Here is a 22,438-nt window from a genome sequence, read left to right on the forward strand (position 1 = left end):
TTCCAGCCCATTGAGGGTAATTAATAGAGACAAAAGTAGAAAAGACAACACGTGTCGATATACAAAGGAGGAGAAGTGGAGAGAAGTGACCACCAGACAATTGTATCTATCTCTACCTACTACTAAGTAAGGCAAAGCCTAATCCAAACCACCGATTCAAAACCCTAAAAGACGGTGGAACAATGGCTGAAGCTCAAGACCGTTCTCATGGCTCTGATTCATCATCTCCGACCCTAAAGTTTCCTCCTTTCGTCACCAACTTGTTCCCTTTTCTCAAACCTAAGCCTGCTGCTACTGATGCCAGTGGTGGTTCTAAACCCACGGCAGTCTTCGGCGACAAGGAGCCTCAGAAGTCGTCGACTTACGACGCTGTCTCTTTCCCTTACAATCCACCCAAAAGCGCAGAGCCGATTAAGTTTGAAGCTGAGCCCAGCTCCGGCAGGACTTCCAACTCCGTCATCCTTTGGCAGGTGATTTTGATGAGAGATGTGTACTTCATTTTAGGGCTTTCTTTAGATAAATTGTGATTTGAAATTGGCTTTAGAATTGAGGTTTGGTGGGAGCTGAGAGGTGATTTGTTATGTTATTTATGTGGAGAGCAATGTGAATGGTAGGGACCATGGCTGATTCAAGGCAGATGCTCTCATAATTATGACTCTATGCGTGGCTCAGATTAACGCGTCCTGTTTACTTGAAACAATTCTGCCTTTTTCTTTTCCAATAGGCAAAAGTTGATATCTTGATTTGCAAAAGTTGCTTTAGTTTTCAATGTTTCATTTGGCTACATTGAATGTTGAAAAATGTTTGCAGTTTTTGTTATGATTCTGTGTCTTTTAAGTTCTACCAATTGTATGCATTAGAATGCTTTAGATGACCTTTAACAATTTAGCTGGTTGATGCCTCATTTGTGTGGGTTATTGGAGATTGGTTGGAGTAGCATGCTATTTGGTTTGTGCTTCTTTTCAATTGTGTTCCTAACTATTCCACGGTGTGGTCAGCTTCCCCAATGGATTGCAAGTTTGGTATTAAGCAGAGCGTCAATGGCTAGCTTGATAATTTAATAGCATGACTTTGGTACCTGGACCTGTAAATGTTTTGGTTGTGGTGTGCTTTATTTGTTCTGATGCTGTTCAATTCCTGCAAAAAGCTGAATTATCCCCTAAAACTGTTTCAGGTATATGCACTTGGAGGGTTTCTTGTCCTGAAATGGGCCTGGGCGAGATGGAATGAGAGGAACGAGAGAAGTGGCAAGAAGGACGACACCACGGGTAATGATGATCAACCTTCTCCTAAAGAAGATGGTGACGATCAATCTTCTGATGGGGATGAAAACTAGTCATATTGCGTGAACACGATGAAATGTTGCCCATGTTGGTTCTGTATAGCAAAATACACCGAAAACTTTAAGGGTGAAGATTTCGTATTTTCCATTGTATGTACTCGAGTCTTGAGTTTCATCTCTTTCTGTAAGGAATATAATTCTCTTACGCTCAAAAAAAGAAAAGAAAAAAAAAAGCTCCCTTTTCTTTTTTGCTTTTCTGGAGAATTCTCTTTCTTGTTTTGTGTTCTAGAGATATGGCTGCACAGTATCATTGGCTTGCGGCTTGTGATAATCGTTTTGCACACATTGGCCTGTTGAATAACATAAATTGATCATATGAACGCACAAACTTAGTCAATAAAACGGGATTTCATACATTATCAACGACCAAGAAGATCCTATGGGGTTAGTCTTACAGAGTTATGAATCAAATACACAAGTTTTGCATCTCTCTTTACAGTATTTTGAGTTTTTTCTGCCAAATCCATACAAAGCTGACATAGCCTACAAACAGTGTATACAACAACGCTCTAAAATGACCAATAACGGTATGCAGGTTTGATCACAAGCATCCAGCAGAATCATACTCGCCTAAATAAGCCATCATCTGAACCACCAGTAGGAGGCAGCCCAATCGGGCGGGTGTAATAAGGAGTCGAATACCATTCTCTACTACTTTGAACTGAATCGGGATACAAGCTTCTACTAGGAATCACGGGAGTATATGTACTTGCTCGTCTATCTAAGTTGAAGCCAGTAGAGGATACTTGGTTACCTTCAAAACCAGATGTTCCACCAGAGATTCCACTGCCTGAAACTCTTGGTGTACCTTTATAAAGTCTGAATCCTGGAACATCAACCATCGGTGGACCATCTGCCCTGAAGCTGGACCATAGTTTTGGTCCACCGATGTATGGGGTGGTCAGAAGTCGGTCATCCACTGACAAAGGAGGACTAGTTTCTACTTGGCTTTGGAAGCCAGCATTTAGGAGATTTCCAGGTACTAGGGCGATGTCTCTCTCAGGCATATGGGTAACAATAGCTTTCTGAGAACTTGAAGCTAGAAAATTGTTCCTATTTGAAGCATCAGATGGAAAAACAGTGGGTACACGGAAAAGTCCAGCACAGTCAACAGGAAACTCTACCATGGAAGCAGGGAGAGATGGTTTAGTACTAAACGCTGGTTCTATTGGTAGTGTGTATGTGTTCATATATGCACCTGGAGTTGAAGGATATGAGCTTTCAGAGAGACAATCAGGTTTTCTGATATGTAAGCTATTGACTTTCTCTTGCAGAGACAACTTAGCTTGCTTTAGAGCGGTGAGTACAGTTTCACAAGTATCAGCCTTCTCCTCTTTCCGCGGAACTAATGGATACTCTACTTTCTGGATAGTAGTGGTAGTACTGTAAAAGGAACCACCTCTCGAGTTTGGTTGCGTTACAGGAGGTGACCGAATAGTTGATGAAGAATGCTCATTGATACCTTTACAGCTCTGTGAATGGGAATACTCACTTTTAGGGCTCTCAGAAATTTGTTTTCCTTTGTCTCCAGAAGGAGAATCATCTTGTTCCACAGATCTGGAACCGCAACTTTTGCAACACGTATCAGGTGATGTTACTGAATTATCAGGCGAACCATGCGACAAAGTTTCAGACGGTTCCCTAAAGTCAACTTCATTGGCTATAGACCTTGTATCACGGAGTGAGGGGACTACCATAGAATCTTGAAGCTGAGCTTGGGCCTTTGCCCCATTACTTTCATCCGTCACATCTGAATGGTTTCCTACATCACATAAATCCTGCAAGATTGGACAAGAAATGTTGATCAGGATGAACTCATAGAAATTTTGATCTGTTTGCTAACTTTACTTGTTGTGTGTATGACCGAGGCTAAATTTAAATGGACCTTTTTTCATATTTGTGAACTAAAGATAATGTCTTCCGGAACAAGATGGTTATATGTGAGAGTGAATACAAAGAAGAAGGAAAGCAAACAATTCCATAACTTTATATCACAATGGAAAGAAGACAGATAAAAAAACTCGATGTATTTTCGTGATGGATGCTAAGCTAGTGAATCAAATGCAGAAAAAGTGAAATATATGCACAATTACAACCCCCACATACATCTGGAACTCCCTTTTAAACATTTTGAACTTATCATTCATATAAGCATGAAAATACCATAATCACAGACTGATGTTGTAGTTCACATATACGATCGTTACTAAGAGGTCAAAACCTGAGAAATAGGGCATACCAGGGCAGATGATTTACTCACTCTGAACTTTGTCTCCCACTCCCTTTGAGTCTCTTCCATATCTTCAAAAGACCCGATAACCTGGGCACGATTCTCTAACGCTCTCTCCAAGTTGATGTCCATAGTGTTATCCTTGTCTAAACCGTTTGAATTTGACAACTTGTCCAAACTTTCGTCTCCCTTCACAGCAGTTACATCAACCACGGTTTTGGATGCTTCTTCACTCGTTTGAGGAAGAACATCAGTGCGAACTCCATTTTCTTGAAAGTCAACTGAGTTTCCATCTCTCTTGTAATCTTCAGATGCAATTCTGAAAAGTACAAAAATGTTGGTTATATAATACACAACATATACAAGCAAGTTTTACAATAGCTTTACCAATAAGTCCATCAGGCCAATATATGATGTATATAGCAGGAGATAACAAAAAAAACCTTCAATCTCAAATCTCTAAGGAAATGCTTGCACAATATGGTTTTTGATTGGCAAGCACACAATGATAGCTACTCATCACTGAACAGCTAAAGATAACAAACAGACCTAGATTCACTGCGTCTTATTTGCCGACAAGATCTTCCTTGTCGGTGTCTCGGTGAGGAAAAATAAGGAGACTCGAAACCTCTAAGATGTCTCCTATTCCGGTTCTCCTTGATCTTGTCAAAAGAAGCCGGTTCCCTCCTGCGACCTTTCCAGGATAAACTTTTGCCAAACGCTAGAAAAGAAATAAACCTCCAAAAATGAGAGTTTGCTCGATCTCATTTAACCCTCCCACCAAATTCAATATAACTTAAGAAAAAACTTAGCTCCACTCAGATAGAACTCTAACCTGAATTTGTCTGAGAGTAGCATTCATGATCAGAGTTGGAATCATCATAATCATCAGAGACATCAGTGTATCCATTTTCTTCCAAGATGGCAAGAACTTCAGCAGTTGCCTGTTCAGCCTTTCTTCTCTGTAAAGATACAATCTTTAGCTGTTCCTCTAGCTCTGCTACCTAACAAGATTAAGACAAAGACATAAGCTCACAAAAAAAAAAAAAAAAGAACTTCACTGGAAAACACAAATTAGCAAAGGGAACACAAACTTTATCAGCGAGTCCATCAAGCTTAGCTCTAGCACTCTTGGAAACAGCTCTTTCAGCAAGTAAACGAGCACGAAGAAATTCAATAGTCACTAAAGTAGGATCTCGTGCGTCGGAATCAATAGAAGACCTATATTATACAATGCACCAAAAACCAAAACATCAACTCCTAATAACAGATCAAAAACCACCTTCCAAATGTGATTCGATTCAGAAGAAGAAAAAAAAAAGACAGAAACTAACTATACCTATGATGATGAACAAAGTTGTCTTGATGCGCCATCTCACACAACGAAGAAGACCCAAAAAAAAGAAAAGATCTTTTTAAGAGAAGAGCCTGCGGTGTGAAGGCGTCTCTCTCTCTCTCTCTCTCTCTGCTTAATCAATCAACTAACACAAGTCGATGAATGAAGATAAAGTTTTAATTTAATTTTAAATTAAAATAATTATCTCTCTTCCCATTGGTTATAATTATTTACTAATTTTTTAATTTAATACTTTCGTTGTAGTAGACAAAGTCATGGATTAGATTGAGAGACAAATAAAATAAAATAAAATAAAAAGTAAAAATCAATTTTTTTTTATTTTTACTTTTTGGCCATATTTACAATTTTTTTTTTTTAAAATTATAAATATATAAAAGAAAAAAGAAGAGAGCGGACGCGAAAAAGAAAATGAAATAGAGTTTAATTGGCATCTTTAGGTTACACAGAGAGAGGGATAATTATATATTTTTTTTTTTCTCTTTCATCCTTCTTTCTTCTTCTTCTATATTTCTCTTTTTTTTTGTTTTTTTGTTTTTTTTTTTTTCTGGGGAGCTAAGCTAAAATACATATACAGAGAGAAATCGCCGATATAATAAAATCCAAACTTTTGGTTTCGTCTTCAACCCCGAAATTAAAGGAAACCTCTTTTCTCTTTTTTTTAGCACCGGTGAAATCTCTCTCTCTCATCTCTCATCTCTCTCTCTCTCTCACTAGTGTTGTTATACAATACAGCTTTGGGGGCTCCTCTCTCTCTCTCTCTCTCTCTTCTACAGGTTTCCACCTCCGCCTTGTTTTTGATTCTGTTTTCTGGGTTTGCTTCGGATTGACGAAACCCTAGTTTGATTTTTTTGTTTATCAGAAGAAGAAGAAGCCTTCCATTGATTTTGGTTTCCTCCCCCTCAGCTGCTGCTGCTGCGCTCTTGATTTTTTTTTTTCGAAGCCTTATCTCTTTTTGGGTTTCCTACGGACGACGGGAAGAGGGGGGAATCTGGAGTTAAAGGGAGGGGTTACTCTTATGCGATTCTTCTGGATAACTTGATGCCGCAGGATCACGCATCGTGGGATCGGAAAGAGCTCTTGAGGCAGAGGAAACACGATAGGCCTGAACCTTCTTCTTTTGATTCGCCTTTTCGATGGAGGGATTCTCCTTCTTCTACTCCTTCTTCTCACCATGTTCCTCGAGAGTTTTCACGTTGGGGATCTGGTGACTTCCGCCGGCCTTCTTCTTCTTCTTCTTCTTCTTGTAAGTCCCCTCTCTCTCTTTTTTTTTTTTTTTTTCTCTCTCTCTAATTAGGGCTTTGATTCTGCCGGCTCCGTTTTTGGTAGATTCTATTTCTATGGATTTTCCCTTTTTAAAAAAATAAAGGGCTGATTGATTTAGAGGCAAATCCTTGTTTCTTAGATTGATTGAGTTTAGGTTTTTTTTTTTGGGAGCATTACCCCAGCTCTGCGGATTGACAGGAAGTGAAATTGATGATGTTTACTCTTGAAAGGCGCAATTTTTAATACTCAGGTAGATATAGTTTGATAGAGATAGGACTTTTTGTAGCTTCAATTGTGTTTTTGTTTTGTGTTCATGAATCTTGAAACGGAGATTAGAGCCTAACATAGTGAACTGCTGTTAGTTTTAGTTTTACATGTTATAGATTTGGATGAAGATAGGTCATCATCATCTTGCAGTTTTGAAACCCCTGTGTGAGCTTAGTTGCATTTTTTTTTATTTTGTCTCCTCAAATTGATTTCTCGTTAGGATGATTCTCAGTTTTGACTGACTTTTGGAGAATCTTATACTACATGTTTTGCCAGCAGTAAAAGGACAAAATTTAATTTTGTGGAGAGATGCCTTTTTTTTTAGTTATTTGGATGTACATAGGTCTTGCTTTAGTTTTTGATTCTCATATTCCTTTTTCTTCAATTTTTCTTTTTTTCTGAAGGTCATGGTAAGCAGGGTGGACGGCACCAGTTTGCGGAGGAGAGTAGTCATGGATACACATCTTCTCGGTCCAGTGCCCGTATTTTTGACAATGATTACTATAGGCCATCTGCATCACGTGGAGACTGGAGATATACCAGGAATTGCAGGGATGATAGAGTTTCTGTAAGCCAGAAGGAATGGAAATGCAATACATGGGAGATGAGCAACGGATCATCTAGAAGTTTTGAGAGGCCATTTGGTATTAGAAATGGTCGGAGGTCAGTTGATGAAAGGCCGCTACACGCTTCTGATACTCATACTACTGCCGTGAACTCTTTCGATCCAACCAACTCTGCTCATCACCCGGACACTGAGGTCTATACCCCAGTACGGTCACTGAAGTTTAAAAGTGAGCAGAAATTTTCAGATCAAAGGCTATCACTTCCTTCAGATCCTCATTCTGACTGTGTTAGCTTGTTTGAACGGCCTTCGTCGGAGAACAATTATGGCAATAAGGTTTGTTCTCCAGCAAAGCAATGCAATGATTTGATCTATGGTCGAAGGATAGCTAATGATAATTCATTAGATCCCCCAATCCTCAATGCAGAGCTGGAGGGGACTTGGGAACAACTTCATCTGAAAGACCCGCAAGAAGATAATAGGTTACATGGTATCAGTGATTTAGACGGTGCTAGGAAATGTGCAAAGGAGAGTGCTCTGGGAGCAATTGGGAAACTTCCACTGTGGAACAGTTCTGGGAGTTTTGCATCTCAGAGTTCAGGTTTTAGTCATTCAAGTAGCTTAAAAAGCTTGGGGGCTGTTGACTCCAGTGATCGGAAGACTGAGGCTCTTCCTAAAACTGTTACTGTGACTCAATCTTCTTCAGGAGATGCTACTGCCTGTGCCACAACTACTCATCTTTCTGAGGAGATGAGCTCTAGAAAGAAACAACGTCTCGGGTGGGGTGAGGGCCTTGCAAAATATGAGAAAAAGAGAGTTGATGTTAACACAAATGAAGATGGAACAACATTGTTGGAGAACGGTTCAGAGGAACTGCATTCTTTGAACAAAAATATTGCTGACAAAAGTCCTACAGCAGCCACTGTTCCAGATTATGGTTCCCCTACAACGCCATCCTCTGTAGCTTGCAGTTCATCACCAGGTATGGTACAGTTTGTTAATGTTTCCTTCTGCATGCTATTCTCAACTTTGTTCTATTTGGAGTTACCTGCGTTACTTTCCTGTTACTTGGAGTTCTTCCATGTATCTGTTCTTGTAGACACTGATTTCCCTTTCTCTTTCTACCATGTTTTTCCCACTTGTTTTTTATACACTCGCTCCATATCTTCTGCAGGGGACAATGTAACGTAATTTTGTTTTTGTGTGTGTCTGCAGGGTTTGCAGATAAATCATCTGCGAAGGCGGCTATAGCTGCTTGTGATGTCAGTAACATATGCCGTTCACCTAGTCCCGTATCTAGTTTTCACCTTGAACAATTTCCAATCAATATAGAGGAGCTCGATAACATCTCAATGGAACGTTTTGGCTGTTTGCTCAATGAGTTGCTTTGCACTGATGATCCTGGTACAGGGGATTCCAGTTCTGTCCAATTAACATCAATGAACAGATTACTTTCCTGGAAAAGTGAAATTTTGAAAGCTGTGGAGATGACTGAATCGGAAATTGATCTCCTTGAAAACAAACATAGGGCACTAAAGCTTGAACGTGGAAGACACTGCCATGTTGTTGGACCCAGTTCACACTTTTGTGAGGGAGATGCAAATGTGCCCAAGGAGCAGGAAGCTTCGTGTATTTTAGGTCCTAAGGTAGCAGCTCCCTCTGTTGCTGAAACACTGGTGAGATCTCTTGTTCATCAGTCCGGTTTAGCCAAGGTTCCTGTGGATGTTTTTGAAGATAATCCTGGAGAAGTTAAATCCCTATCCCAATCTTTTGCCACTGTCGAAAGCAATGAAGATTTACTGCCCATGCCGTCTATGAAGGCAGCTGCTTCTTCCAAAGAGATTAACACACCTGCTTTTGTCAATCAGGAAATTATCGAGCTCTCTGCTGCTGATGATAGCATGGCCTCCAAAGAGGACTTACTCTGTGCTACGTTGTATTCTTCCAATAAGAAATATGCCTGTGAATCTTCTGGAGTATTCAATGATTTGCTTCCAAGAAATTTCTGTTCGTTTGATGGCTCAAGATTCCCTAGCATATGTCATACGCAGTTTGATTCTCATGTCAAAGAAAAAATTGCAGATAGGGTGGAGCTTTTGCGAGCTCGGGAGAAAATTTTGCTCCTTCAGTTTAAAGCGTTTCAGCTCTCATGGAAGAAAGATTTGCATCAGCTAGCGTCAACAAAGTACCAATCAAAGTCTAGCAAAAAAACAGAACTATATCCGAATGCAAAAAATGGAGGATATCTGAAGCTTCCCCAACCTGTACGCCTGAGGTTCTCTTCTTCAGGTAAAGTTTTCAAATCTCTTTTTCTCTCCTCTATCTACTCTGGTACTTTATGCTTTTTGTGGTTTTTCTTTGTCTGGGATAAAATTAGGCTTTTATATTGTCATAGTAAGGTGTCAGTCTTGGTATGTCCTTCTGTAGAGCATTTAACTCTGTTTAATTTTTCTCGCTTTTCCTGTGGTAAATACTGACTTAGTTGTAAGGACTTGAAATGTGTGATTTGTCAAGGGCGTGAATTCTTGAGAGAAAACATCTACAATTTGGGATAATGATCAAATTTGATGTCTTTTTTTTTTTCATCAAATTTTGAAGCTAATAACTGTTTTACTCTACATGTGCAGCTCCAAGAAAGGATAGTGTAATCCCCACAACTGAACTTGTAAGTTATATGGAAAAGCTACTTCCGGGTACCCATCTAAAGCCTTTTAGAGACATTTTGAGAATGCCTGCTATGATTTTGGATGAGAAAGAGAGGGTGATGTCGAGGTTTATCTCTAGCAATGGACTGGTTGAAGATCCATGTGACGTTGAGAAGGAAAGAACAATGATTAATCCTTGGACCTCAGAGGAGAAAGAGATATTTCTCAAAATGCTAGCATTGCATGGGAAGGATTTCAAGAAGATTGCTTCATATCTTAAACAAAAGACAACTGCGGACTGTATTGATTACTACTACAAAAATCACAAGTCTGATTGTTTCGGGAAAATAAAGAAGCAGCGTGCTTATGGTAAGGAAGGGAAGCATACCTACATGTTGGCGCCACGGAAAAAATGGAAACGTGATATGGGGACTGCCTCTCTTGATCTTTTAGGGTCTGTCTCCGTTATAGCAGCAGCAAACGCTGGAAAGGTTGCACCAACCAGGCCGATCGCATCCAAAAGGATCACCCTTAGAGGTTGCAGCAGTTCTAATTCATTGCAGCACGATGGAAATAACTCTGAAGGTTGCTCCTACAGTTTTGATTTCCCTCGTAAGAGAACTGTTGGTGCAGATGTTTTAGCTGTTGGTCCTTTGTCATCAGAGCAAATAAATTCTTGTTTAAGGACTTCCGTGAGCTCGAGAGAGAGGTTTATGGATCATCTGAAGTTTAACCCAGTTGTGAAGAAACCTCGGATATCTCATACTCTACATAATGAGAACAGCAATGAAGAAGATGACTCATGTTCGGAAGAGAGCTGTGGGGAAACGGGTCCTATTCATTGGACAGATGATGAGAGGTCTGCCTTTATACAGGGGTTTTCGTTATTTGGCAAGAATTTTGCTTCAATATCGAGGTATGTCGGATCAAGGTCTCCGGATCAGTGTAGGGTTTTTTTTAGCAAAGTTCGGAAATGTCTTGGGTTGGAATTTATACAGTCTGGATCTGGAAATGTAAGCACATCTGTAAGTGTTGATAATGGCAATGAGGGTGGTGGAAGCGATTTGGAAGATCCTTGTCCTATGGAGAGTAACTCTGGCATATGCAATAATGGAGTTTGTGCAAAGATGGATATGAATTCTCCTACATCACCTTTTAATATGAATCAGGATGGTGCTAATCATTCAGGCTCTGCAAATGTGAAAGCCGACCTTAGTAGATCAGAGCAAGAGAATGGGTTGACATATATGCAAGATGGTAGTAATCCCGTGAACAATGCATATATCAATGGTGGTTTACCGGGTCTAATTTCAGAATCTTGCAGAGATTTGGTAGACATTAATACTGTTGAGAGCCAGTCTCAGGCTGCCGGAAAAAGCAAGAGCAATGACCTACTGTCAATGGAAATTGATGAAGGTGTGTTAACATCTGTTGCTGTATCTTCTGAGCCCTTGTATTGTGGCCTAAGTGTTCTTTCCAATGTTATTGTGGAAACCCCTGCAGAAAGCTCACGAAAGGGCTCAGGAGATCAAGGTTCTGCAATCCCTAAACTTAGTTCAAAGAATCAGGATGGAGTGATGCAAGCTGCAAACAGAACCAGAAATTCTGGCCTTGAACCTGAAAGTGCACCTTCAGGTTTCAAGTACCCTGACTGTCTGCACCATGTTCCGATTGAGGTGTGTACAGAAAACCCTATAGGTGTCAGTGTACCACGAGGAAATCCAAATTGCCATACAGAGGGCAAATCTGGACATTCTCTTGTTGGACAAGCTGTCGAAACACATGACTTGGGTTGGCAGTCTTCCAAGGACAATGTGGAATTGGATGGGCAACTTCAGGTGATAGGACATGTAAACCCTGAGCAGAATGGTCATCTAAATGCAAACTATGCGGAATCTTGTCAAATTCCCAAGAGATCAGCCATCCAAGATCCGAGCAGGATAAGTAGGTCAAAATCTGATTTGATTGTGAAAACCCAACGTACAGGTGAAGGTTTCTCACTCAACAAGTGTACTAGTTCAGCTCCTAATCTNGTATCTTCTGAGCCCTTGTATTGTGGCCTAAGTGTTCTTTCCAATGTTATTGTGGAAACCCCTGCAGAAAGCTCACGAAAGGGCTCAGGAGATCAAGGTTCTGCAATCCCTAAACTTAGTTCAAAGAATCAGGATGGAGTGATGCAAGCTGCAAACAGAACCAGAAATTCTGGCCTTGAACCTGAAAGTGCACCTTCAGGTTTCAAGTACCCTGACTGTCTGCACCATGTTCCGATTGAGGTGTGTACAGAAAACCCTATAGGTGTCAGTGTACCACGAGGAAATCCAAATTGCCATACAGAGGGCAAATCTGGACATTCTCTTGTTGGACAAGCTGTCGAAACACATGACTTGGGTTGGCAGTCTTCCAAGGACAATGTGGAATTGGATGGGCAACTTCAGGTGATAGGACATGTAAACCCTGAGCAGAATGGTCATCTAAATGCAAACTATGCGGAATCTTGTCAAATTCCCAAGAGATCAGCCATCCAAGATCCGAGCAGGATAAGTAGGTCAAAATCTGATTTGATTGTGAAAACCCAACGTACAGGTGAAGGTTTCTCACTCAACAAGTGTACTAGTTCAGCTCCTAATCTTCTGGCAGTATCCCATAAAGAGGGCAGATCTGGTCATAGCAGGAGCCATTCGTTTAGTTTGTCTGATACTGAGAGACTCGATAAGAATGGTGATGTGAAGCTTTTTGGCACAGTACTTACAGCTGATGAGAATGGAATAAAACAAAAACACAATCCTTGTGGAAGTGTCAGGTCATCATCAACCTTGAGCAGAGACCATGATATAAGACTTCATTACATTAACCAGCAACACCTTCAGAATGTTCCTATTACGAGCTACGGTTTTTGGGATGGCAACAGAATTCAAACCGGGCTCACATCTTTGCCAGAGTCAGCCAAGTTGCTTGCAAGTTGCCCTGAAGCATTTTCCTTGCATCTTAAGCAGCAAGTTGGTAAAGAGATTCGGCTGGATGTTAATGGTGGTGGGATTTTGAGCTTTGGGAAGCATAACGAAGATAGAGCAGAGGCCTCAAGTGCTAAGGATGGATGTAACATAGGAGGGTTAAATGGTGTAGCAGAGGCAGCCACGTGATTTCAAAGCTTCTTAGGGTCATGATTAGTTTGTTTTGGAGGATTGGCATATTCTTTGTTTGTCCATCCTATCTGTATTATATCTCTTTAACATCCTTTTTTTTTTTCTTTTTAATTTAGAATGTCAGTTAATATAGGCATTTTTTTTTTGGGTTCAGCTTAAGTTAGGTGCCTGCAGAAAAATTCATAGCTGATGTTTGTATTTGTAATATTGCTGATAATAACAGAGGGAGCTAAGAGCTAAGCTTAGCTCTCTCTATGTTTTTCAAGAAGGATAACACTTGATGAACAAGCATGTCTAATGTTGTACAGTGAAAGACTAATGCAACATTCAACTTAACTTGCAGGAGGTAAACTTTTTTCTTGTGCCTCGGAGCTTGTTTGGAGAATTGTTGGTAACGGAGCTACAATTTTTACTACCTGCAGTATGGTAAGGACACGAACAATCGGGTGGTTTAGATATAAGGACTGAGAGATCTGGTAAAAAGCTTGTCAACTTTTGCAAAGCCACTAATAGACAACTGAGGCTTAAGTATGATCTACATGTGTTACCTTACGAGTGTTCAACAGGTTAAGTAGCTCCACTTGATGAGCATGCAGATGATATCCACAATCCCCAGGAACAGACTGATTTGGCTTCTGTACCCCCTGCAATATACTCAGGCATAGTGCATTTATCAATTAATACCATTACGAGACTTGTCATAACAGATAATCGCATCTAGTTTTCAGACCAATCTACACTCCACATGAAACTACTTAACTACCTAGGCTGTAAGATTACATTGTACTACATTTGTTAGCTTGGATATTGTTTGATTTCCGAGGATTCACAGCTCAAGGAATATAGAAAACGTATTGGAAAATGTAAGTAGGAAGAAAAGTGATCCGAGTTCGTACCCATCTTCGGCAAAGGCAGCAGCATCATCTACAAGATCTGTATCAAAGCACTTTGGTTGTCCGCCCGCAACATAAAGAGGGTCCCCTGCACTTTGATCAGAACGTAAGCTACCTGTATCTAAGGTTCATGTTTGCTGACTTGCACTGAGATCCTATTAACATTATGCGTAGCAAAAGTCTTCCTAGACTATGCCATAAGCAACTCATGTCCTAGACTGTAACTATATGTAGGCTCACAATTATAACTTGTTAAATCATCAAGTGGGAGTAAGGCCTTTTTATCCATCAAAACATGATACCATCTCTTTTTTATTAAGTGTTTTACTAAAGTTTTCCAACAAGAGCAGTTCATTTGTTCCATAATTGCCTAATTGATAAATAACTAGAGCTGCAAGAAATCATCTGCTAACTATAATAATGAGGGACTATAAATCCACAAACCACACAAAATACCAGCTCAACACCTGTGACAGACCAGAAGGAAACAGAGTTTTTACCTACCAAGGGGTGTCCAATGTATGCAAGATGAATCCGGATCTGATGTGGTCTTCCAGATTGTATCTCTACCTGTTTTGCATAAAAAACAGGTGATTGTGAGAAGAACTTCGTTTTGGTTTTTACTATCTCTACGTATGAAACTGGAAATAAGATGGAACAGACGAACACCTTAACTAACGTGCAATTTTTTTTTCTGTCCCTCTCCAGAACAACTACTTTGCTGAAAGCAGATTTGCCTGACGAAAACAAAAAAAAAAGCTATAGAGTGAGAACAAATCATAATTAGTGTGGAATATTCTGTTACTCTAGCTAATGGTAGGAGATAGTAGATCTAACCTTCCGGGGAAGCAACATATAATCCTTTTGCGACCCCGGGATATCGAACCACTCCGATAGGCTGTTGGATTACTACCTTTAAAATGTAAATAAAACGAAGGATCATGTCCACTGACGCTATTTCAGTTGCATATTTATGTATATTCATAGCATTCTCAGCACAAACAATAATATGGCCTTGCCTCATCTTCTTCAACTAAACCATCTGCCAGTGCTCGATATATCTTTGAAAGCTTTCTTCCGGTTCCACAATCTTGATCCAAGTTACTGTAAGAATAAAAACTTTAATTCTTGAGAAAGTATTGAGAGTACCCTATATATAAAGACCAAGAATCTTTTCAAGAATGAGCTGAGACAAAAATAAAGCCGGAAATGATGTTTGAACTTACCTGGACCCGACAAGAGATGTTCCCTCAGCAAAATAAGCTGCCAGTTTCGTTTTTGCAAGCTTTGTCTTTGCGCAGAGAAGTATACCTGAAAAAAGAATCCATCCACTCAAACAAATGAAATAAATTGAAAACAACATATCTTAACAATTTTCTAATAGAAAAGAAGGCTTTCGCAATGTTAACTGAGAAATCCAGTGAAGAGTGTAATTATTTATCAAGGTGCAGAGAATACACTAGCATCTTAGTTGGTCAAATAAAAAGTCTATACACTACTAACCTGATGTTCCTCTACCTAGTCGATGTACAGGGACAGGGTGTAATTCACGTGCACCGGTGGAAGTATCTTTTTTACCAAACCACCACTGCAACTGCGTCAACAAAGTCCGTTGCTGGAAAAGTCCCCCTGGCAATACTTGAAGTCCAGAAGGCTTGTTCAAAGCGATCTGCATCATATGAAATCCACCAAATACACACACATCACTGCAAGTTGAGAACAAAGTTAAGAGAACAAAATGATATTATTACAATGCAAAATTTAAACAACATAACAAGAGTTGTCTATGTTTTGTTCAGAGCAAAGGAGGTTACCAAATCATCGTCTTCATACAAAATATCTAGCGAGTATGGCGTGTCAGGTTCCTTCCAAGGGAGCCTATGGTAAACTAACTTGGAACCACTCCTGAGGCAGAAACAAAAGATGAAACACCTTTACAAAAGCTAAACAATTCGTCAAAATGTTCAAAAATCAATGTAGTAAAACTGAACCTAAGAACTGTGTTTGGATCTTTCACAGCTTCCCCATCAATTTGTATCTGCAAAAAACGTTTCATAACAAGAAATAAAATTACAAAATTCTCCAGAATCAAGCGTGACAAAAATGTGTTATAAAAGAGCAAACCTGTCCGTTTTGAATTCGTTGAATCCACCTGAAAAAACCAAAAAAAAAAAAAAAGAATTTAAAAGAATGAAACGTGAAAACGATATTGTAGACGAAGAGAAGAAGATTAGAACCCTAGCAATGGAGCTGAGCTCTTGTATTTGGTGAAGTAGAATTCTGATACCGTCGTTAACTCTGTATACAAAAAAAATTCCACAATTTCAAAAACAAAAGAACCAAAACTTTTGTATTCTGAAGCAATAAGAATGACAGATCTGACTCAGAAGATGAGACGACATCCTTGTACTGCAAACCATCGTTGAGCTCGGGCCATGGCAATCCGATACGATGTTGCGGCGGCGACGGTGGCGGCGACATCTTAACCGGGACCACCGGTGCGAGTTTTTTTTGTTTGTTATGTCTTTTTTACCCATTGTTTTTTTAAGTTGTCGAGTAAATTAAACCAAATCAAACCCCAAAAATTGAAGGATAACATATTGAACCAAACCGAAATAGACCAATCCTAACCTAATTACATAATAATCAAATTTTCAAGATTTTGCTTATTATATACCAAACTCGGTTATGAATTTTTCTTTTGTCAAAAAGTAAAACAATGGTTAAATGTTTTGGTTAGATAGTTCTCGAATCCAATTCTTCATGTAACCTTTTTACTTGTGTTGGTGTAAATTCTCTTAAAGCTTGTAAAGCCATAACTTTTGGATTTATGAGCTTGGAAACTAGATTACTTTACAAAACATGACTAGAAAATATTTTTTAATATTGTGAAGATTTAAAGCATACTATTGAATGAACCTTCGTTACTTGTTATAGTCATGAAGAGCAGTTACAATAAAAAGTAACTAACTAAGCTTAACCTTTACTAGAAAATCAGATATTGCTTAGTTTAATTATTATCCAAAACCTGAAAAACCTGTTTTGATCACCAAACCTACTCCTGTGTGGCTTTCTTGTACTCAGGCTTCAGCTCATAAGTTCCTTGGTTGCTCCCTTTGTTGTTGTATATGCAAAGATCTCTCAGCAAGTCTTTCAGGAATTGCTACGCCAAATCCACATTCCATACCATTACTCATAAAGCAGCAGAAACTTTGATGGTTTTGGTATTTGTTTTCTTATTTCTCAATCAAGCACTATACAAAAAAGTCTGTAATAATATCTTTCTGCTTACCTCAGGTTGGTCAGTTTCCTGAATAAGCTGCCTCAGAGTCCAATTTGATTGTCTTTCAAAGAGATTAAACATGACCTCCTCCATCTCTCTACGGTCCCTTCTTGTTCTCTTCATTTCTGATGTCCTGTTTGTGACTTTCTTCTTGTCCTGATACAAATGAACGACTTGTAAAAATGTCAAGATCCTTAAGCAACAGTAATGTGTGTGTTTTCAATTGGGAAAAGATAAATACAGGAGCCGCCGTTGGGATTATCATTCCTGGCATTGGCCTCATATGCATTCCTCTGGCATTATCAATGACCTGATCAAGAAGCCAGAAACATGATCATCCAAAAAATGCAGAGGAGGTTTGTTTGAAAATCCATGTCACCTCACACATCTTTACAACAACCTGGATCTGTCTATTTTTGCCCATATAATTGTTTGTTCTTTCACGGCACAATCTACCATAGCTCTCAATGTTCTCGTTATGAGGTCTCATGTCAAATTTGTTCTTTATCTTCCCTTCTACTGACATCTTTCCTACAAAGAACATTGTTGAAGACATAACTGTCAAACAAATCAGGTACACCGTACACCTCTGGAGTGTAAATGAACAAACCAATGCTAAATTCTTCACATAATGATCCAAAAGCTTATAAACGTAACGCAACAACAAGGATATGAGAATGCCAATTATGAAACGAACGTAACCCAAGATTCATGCCATAGAAAGAACCAAACCAACCGTTAGTAATATAATTTCAGAATACAATGTGTGGACAAGTGTTCTACTTACCATCTGAAGATTCACAGAAAACATTCATGGGGACGAAATCTTTAGACATATCTAAGGTGTAACGCCTTGGCATGTTTCCAGATTCAGCTCGAGCTAATTCCATAACGAACTGTGAAAGGCAAAAGAGTAACATGTTTTTACACACATTTTAAGTGAATAACAAGAAAAAGTTCACATATAAAGCAAACTCAAATTGCAGAGAGTTAAAAGAAACCTACAAGACAGCATCTAGAGGAAACAGAGAAAGATCTCTAATTAGCAGAAATGGTTTTACATACTTAACCTATGTTTAGTGACCTCTGATCAAAATGAGAATGTAAAAGCAAGATTCTGAAATGTTGAAATTTCCAAAAATGTTACAACAAATCCCTAAAAAGAGAGAATCACGCCAATTGGCAATTGCTGAGGAGGAAGAATCAATAAAACGAGATACGCATGCAGAGAGGGATAGAAAAACGTAAAAACGTACTTTGGTCTCTTCGTCCTCGTGAGCGACAAGATCGAGGTAGAGGATGACTTTAGCGTCAGGACGGTACGGATCATCAGGAAAAGGAAGAGATTGGAGAGAACGAGCGACGAGAGAAGGAGCTTTCATTAGCAACATCGATCTCTCTGCCAAACCCGTTTCCAAAGCCTCATTCTCAATCTTCTTTACCTCCCTAACTTCTACCTTAACATCTTCCATTTTCTCAGACTCTCTTAGACAGAGGAGACGATGGAGACAAGAGGAATTCAAAGCGCTGTTTATATACTTAACCTGAGGCGAGCTTTCCCCATTATATTATGTTAATTTAATTAAATAAACTTGTCTAAATAAACCAAAATAGAATCATAAATAAAGGGCAAAAGCTTTATTTATAATTTTGCATTCGTCAATTGTTAGTAGAACCCAGGAACTTAGAAAGACTACTACAAAAACGTATATATATACAAATGAAATTCATCTCATTGAAGATTTTCCAGTTCAGGAGGTCTCATGAGACATTGACACATTGTGGATTCATTGGCGTGGCCGCTTTGTTTTCCTCTCAGCTAACTTGTTAGTCGCATTTCGTTTGTTTGTAGCCTCTTTCTTCTGTATCAAATTCTTTGTCTCTTCCTCTTTCTTCTTCTTTATTGTATTCTCCAACGCAACCTTCACAAAGAACTTTAGCTTCCATAGTGTTGGTTCGTCCTGCCATACAAAGAAAACTAGCTAAGAAAAAAGAACCAGAAAACACTAATGATGGTAGCTTTTTAGTAAGAGACTTTTACCAGTACGTCCATCTCAATATTCACTTCTTCTGCTCTAGATTGGAAGCTCGGGTCAGCTTGAGCAACTATAGCCAACACTTTCTGTAGATCTTCCGGAGACAGTTTTAACAATGCTAACCCAATACTACGCTTCTCCTCGGTTGTGATTTTCCTGTCAAAATCGTTCACCGGGGTATGAGTAAAAATGACACATTGACCAGAGGACCCAAAAGTTCAAATTTAAGAGTGTTTAGGCCTACCTGCATCTTTCCACAACTTTACGCATTAGCTTCTCCAGCTCGCCATCAGCATGGCAAATCTGGACAGCAATATATCGGTTTACTAGTTAAGAAGGTCAAAAATACAAAAGGGTCACTAATATCTGAAAATAATAACCTCATTGCACAAGTCTCTAGTTGTTTTGATATGAGATGCTTCTTTTACTAGCAGCGCCTCCGCTGCTGCTTGCTTCGCTTCTTCCTCCCGTATTTTCTCCTGTAATCAATTATGTTAAGAACTTGACTAACTTTAAAAAACCTTGGCGCTAAGCTTCATGAAGAGAAAATAGAGTGAAAGATAATAACATAACATAACACTACTACCTCTTCTTGAACTTTTGGAAGAAACTGTGCCCATTTCTCCTCAAACTTTTCCATTAACTTTTTCGCCATATTGTAAACATCACTTGATTCTTCATTGTAATTCATTGCATTCTCAAACACTAACAGCATATCAGCATATACTTGCATAACATGTTTGTACCCGGTACCATCCTTACCCTCCATTTGATTCTTTATAGTGCCGAAGTCCATGGGCTTGTCGATTATCTACAATCAGAAGAAAAAAAAAACATGTTATAAGGAGATCCACTTACAGTAAAAAAAAAAGATAATCTCATAACTTAGAATGTAGACCGAGAAAAACACACACACAAAACCTTAAAACATATTTACAGAGCAAAACATAGTAGTGTACTTTTGATAAGACGTGTTCGCAAGTTCAACCTGCATTGATCACTAGCTATCTCTCTAATAGGCAACAGCTATCTAGTCAGATGTACATTGCAATTATACCATAAGAACAGAACAATAAATAAAGATGAAATTCTGGTAGCTCCGAGGTTTACTAAGTCAACTGTAATATGTGCTACCAAAATAAGAATCAAAAGGTGAAATTTTGGTAGGCTCTAACAAGGCATTTAAAGTTATACGTTATACCAAAAGAAGAAAATCAACAAGGAAAATCAGAAAGCTGACCTCAAAGTAGTCATGCAAACCAAGACCTTCAACATTGACAGGCTGCATAAATGGCCATGCACACTTATGCTGAGTTATCTGGAAATTTAAAAAAAAAAAAAAACACAATCAAACCAAACCCTTGCTGAAGAAGACTCAAGGTGAAAAAAGATGATATATTTTTTATATATATATATATATAAACCTGACGGAAGATAGATCCAAATTGACGCATGAGGTCCTGCATTCTTTTAGCAGCAACAGCATCTCTACGTGCAGCCTCTTGTTGAATCTTCCTAATCCCAACCACATGTCTCCCTTTTTCTGAATCTTTCCCGATAGTGACACCAATGCTCGCGTAAAACTCCTCTACCTCTTTCAGTTTATCCGCAAGCTGCAAACACAACCAAATTAACCATCCATTGAATCTAACATTATATACCTATGCCAAAATCAAAATCTCCATACCAAATCTCATAATTAACACGAAAAAAAAAAATACCCAAACTCAGAATCAAGAAAGACAATACAATCAGGATCGTTAAAAAACCCTAAAGACAAATAAATAAGTTTTCGAATCAGTAACTCTTATTAAAAGGAGAAGAGTTTATATTACCGAATCAACCCAATTTTTAACCTCGTCGACGCGCTTGCTGATGCACTCGTTGTCAACAGTGAAACCTTGTGAATTTTCGCCGGCGGCATGACCTAACTCTGCCTCTGAGTCAGCCATTTACAGGTTTTTCGACCNTACAGGTTTTTCGACCAAAAAAAAAAAAAAAAAAAAAAAAAAATCCCCCGAGAAAAAAAAAAGAACAAATTGAAACAAAGAATGATGGCTATGGAGTTATGAGAATTATGATGATGATGACGATGACGATGGTTGTGGATACTGTGTATCTCTGTACAAAAGGAAAGAGCCGTGTGGCGGTCTAGGGAGGCTGGTGGACTACCTGTCGTTTTTTGGGATGGAAAACGACAAATAGTTTTCTAAACGCTGAGTTGAAGAGAAAAATAATTAGAAAATAATAATATTAAAGGGCATTCCCATAATTTACCAATATGTGGGGGGTTTAGTAGTATAAGAAAATTTCTATTTTATCGTCTGTGCTTGGGTTCAAATTTGGTAAATATTTCTTTTATTTATAGTTGTAGGCTCTGGATGACAATGTATGATTTTGCAACAGTACATGAGTTGTTGAGACTTGAGAGGGAGTCATGTACAGCTTTTTGAGTACTATTGCTGCATTAATTATCTTCTTTGGACACCAGACCTTGTCTAATTGAGGATGTAATTCGTATTTTCCCAAGCTAAGTTTGAAGTCAATCCATGTTTTTACTAAAGCTGAATATGGGCAAAGCTATCAAAGCTAACTTGCGTAAACCGAAGACAAAAAAGAAAGAAGCAATCCACAAACCAAATTTGGATGGAGGCATGTTAGAAGACGAGACATAGTCATTTTTAAGTTTCCAAATACACTACGGTCTCGATATCCTGCCAAAAATCCGACTGCAAGCCCTTGCTTACTCCAAACCTGTCACGTAATGTCGTCTTCTAACATGCTTTTATCTCCAAATCTCTTCAACCAAAAAGTCCTATCCGCCACATCACCCGAAAGGGAAGAATCCTAGTCGGCAATGGAATCGATTTTTTTAAGATAACAATCGATCAGAAGCAGATAGGAGAATGATCCAAAATTTTATATATGTAACCACAACAACAAAGATATGAGAATGCCAATTATTCACCCATTTCTAACCAACGTAACCCAAGATTCATGCCATAGAGGAACTAACCGTTGCAATATAACCTGGGAATACAATGTGTGGAAAAGAGTGCTACTTACCATGTGAGGACTCACAGAAAACATTCATGGGGATAAAATCGTTAGTGTTGGTGCGGGATTTACCACCCCGGACTCCTCCCCATTTGAACTCCAAAAGAAAATGTCTTGTTCAGAGGTTAGGGACGGGGGTTGAATTGTTGTGAGAAGGATGTGCAGTTGTTCTACTTGGGGCGATCTTGCTGGACGCAGGAGCCAACCATTAGAAGAACACGCAGATGCCACACTACTGTTTAGAGGGATTCATGTTCGGGTCGGGCCTGAGGGACCCAGAAAATGGATAAGTTGACCAAAGGGGATCCACCTATCAAACCAGAAACTCACCGACTTGCCATTTCCCACATCACATTT

At 39.1% G+C, this 22,438-nt stretch overlaps 6 protein-coding genes across 12 annotated transcripts; 2 read left to right on the forward strand and 4 right to left on the reverse strand.

Annotated features, from left to right (window-relative positions):
- LOC104781067 lies at positions 9–1,536 on the forward strand. Its single transcript, XM_010505652.2, has 2 exons — positions 9–470; positions 1,175–1,536. The coding sequence occupies exons 1-2, from the start codon at positions 183–185 to the stop codon at positions 1,334–1,336; spliced, it is 450 nt and encodes a 149-aa protein (XP_010503954.1). The 5' UTR covers positions 9–182; the 3' UTR covers positions 1,337–1,536.
- On the reverse strand, positions 1,672–5,060 carry LOC104781068. Of its 2 annotated transcripts, none has more exons than XM_010505655.1 (6): positions 4,912–5,060; positions 4,667–4,793; positions 4,408–4,576; positions 4,122–4,293; positions 3,603–3,891; positions 1,672–3,120 (listed from the first exon to the last, which is right to left on the reverse strand). In XM_010505655.1, exons 1-6 carry the CDS (start codon positions 4,944–4,946, stop codon positions 1,903–1,905), a joined length of 2,010 nt encoding a protein of 669 aa, XP_010503957.1. In that variant the 5' UTR covers positions 4,947–5,060; the 3' UTR covers positions 1,672–1,902. The 2 variants fall into 2 exon arrangements, with proteins under 2 accessions (XP_010503957.1, XP_010503956.1); XM_010505654.1 differs by having other exon boundaries at positions 3,582–3,891.
- LOC104781070 lies at positions 5,433–13,080 on the forward strand. Of its 3 annotated transcripts, none has more exons than XM_010505660.2 (6): positions 5,433–5,702; positions 5,789–6,172; positions 6,864–8,006; positions 8,240–9,313; positions 9,652–11,699; positions 12,297–13,080. In XM_010505660.2, exons 2-6 carry the CDS (start codon positions 5,968–5,970, stop codon positions 12,807–12,809), a joined length of 4,983 nt encoding a protein of 1,660 aa, XP_010503962.1. In that variant the 5' UTR covers positions 5,433–5,702; positions 5,789–5,967; the 3' UTR covers positions 12,810–13,080. The 3 variants fall into 3 exon arrangements, with proteins under 3 accessions (XP_010503962.1, XP_019100288.1, XP_019100289.1); XM_019244743.1 differs by having other exon boundaries at positions 9,652–11,686; positions 12,284–13,080; XM_019244744.1 differs by having other exon boundaries at positions 9,652–11,136; positions 11,734–13,080.
- Positions 12,959–16,239, reverse strand: LOC104781069 (RNA pseudouridine synthase 5-like). 4 transcript variants are annotated; one of them, XM_010505656.2, is made up of 14 exons: positions 16,084–16,239; positions 15,943–16,003; positions 15,830–15,857; positions 15,697–15,743; positions 15,520–15,610; positions 15,209–15,374; positions 14,932–15,016; positions 14,725–14,809; positions 14,543–14,618; positions 14,375–14,442; positions 14,206–14,275; positions 13,709–13,793; positions 13,361–13,456; positions 12,959–13,228 (listed from the first exon to the last, which is right to left on the reverse strand). In XM_010505656.2, exons 1-13 carry the CDS (start codon positions 16,184–16,186, stop codon positions 13,372–13,374), a joined length of 1,050 nt encoding a protein of 349 aa, XP_010503958.1. In that variant the 5' UTR covers positions 16,187–16,239; the 3' UTR covers positions 12,959–13,228; positions 13,361–13,371. The 4 variants fall into 4 exon arrangements, with proteins under 4 accessions (XP_010503958.1, XP_010503961.1, XP_010503959.1 ...); XM_010505659.2 differs by having other exon boundaries at positions 13,361–13,466; XM_010505657.2 differs by having other exon boundaries at positions 16,089–16,147.
- Positions 16,615–18,544, reverse strand: LOC104781071 (general transcription factor IIF subunit 2-like). Its single transcript, XM_010505661.2, has 6 exons — positions 18,245–18,544; positions 17,776–17,884; positions 17,389–17,519; positions 17,230–17,298; positions 16,998–17,144; positions 16,615–16,868 (listed from the first exon to the last, which is right to left on the reverse strand). Exons 1-6 carry the CDS (start codon positions 18,458–18,460, stop codon positions 16,761–16,763), a joined length of 780 nt encoding a protein of 259 aa, XP_010503963.1. The 5' UTR covers positions 18,461–18,544; the 3' UTR covers positions 16,615–16,760.
- LOC104781072 (transcription factor GTE6-like) lies at positions 18,612–21,129 on the reverse strand. The gene is made up of 8 exons (XM_010505663.2): positions 20,860–21,129; positions 20,449–20,637; positions 20,265–20,342; positions 19,611–19,835; positions 19,405–19,503; positions 19,269–19,327; positions 19,030–19,180; positions 18,612–18,949 (listed from the first exon to the last, which is right to left on the reverse strand). The coding sequence occupies exons 1-8, from the start codon at positions 20,974–20,976 to the stop codon at positions 18,776–18,778; spliced, it is 1,092 nt and encodes a 363-aa protein (XP_010503965.1). The 5' UTR covers positions 20,977–21,129; the 3' UTR covers positions 18,612–18,775.

This window comes from Camelina sativa, chromosome 4 (assembly GCF_000633955.1).
Source record: "Camelina sativa cultivar DH55 chromosome 4, Cs, whole genome shotgun sequence".
NCBI lineage: Eukaryota > Viridiplantae > Streptophyta > Magnoliopsida > Brassicales > Brassicaceae > Camelina > Camelina sativa.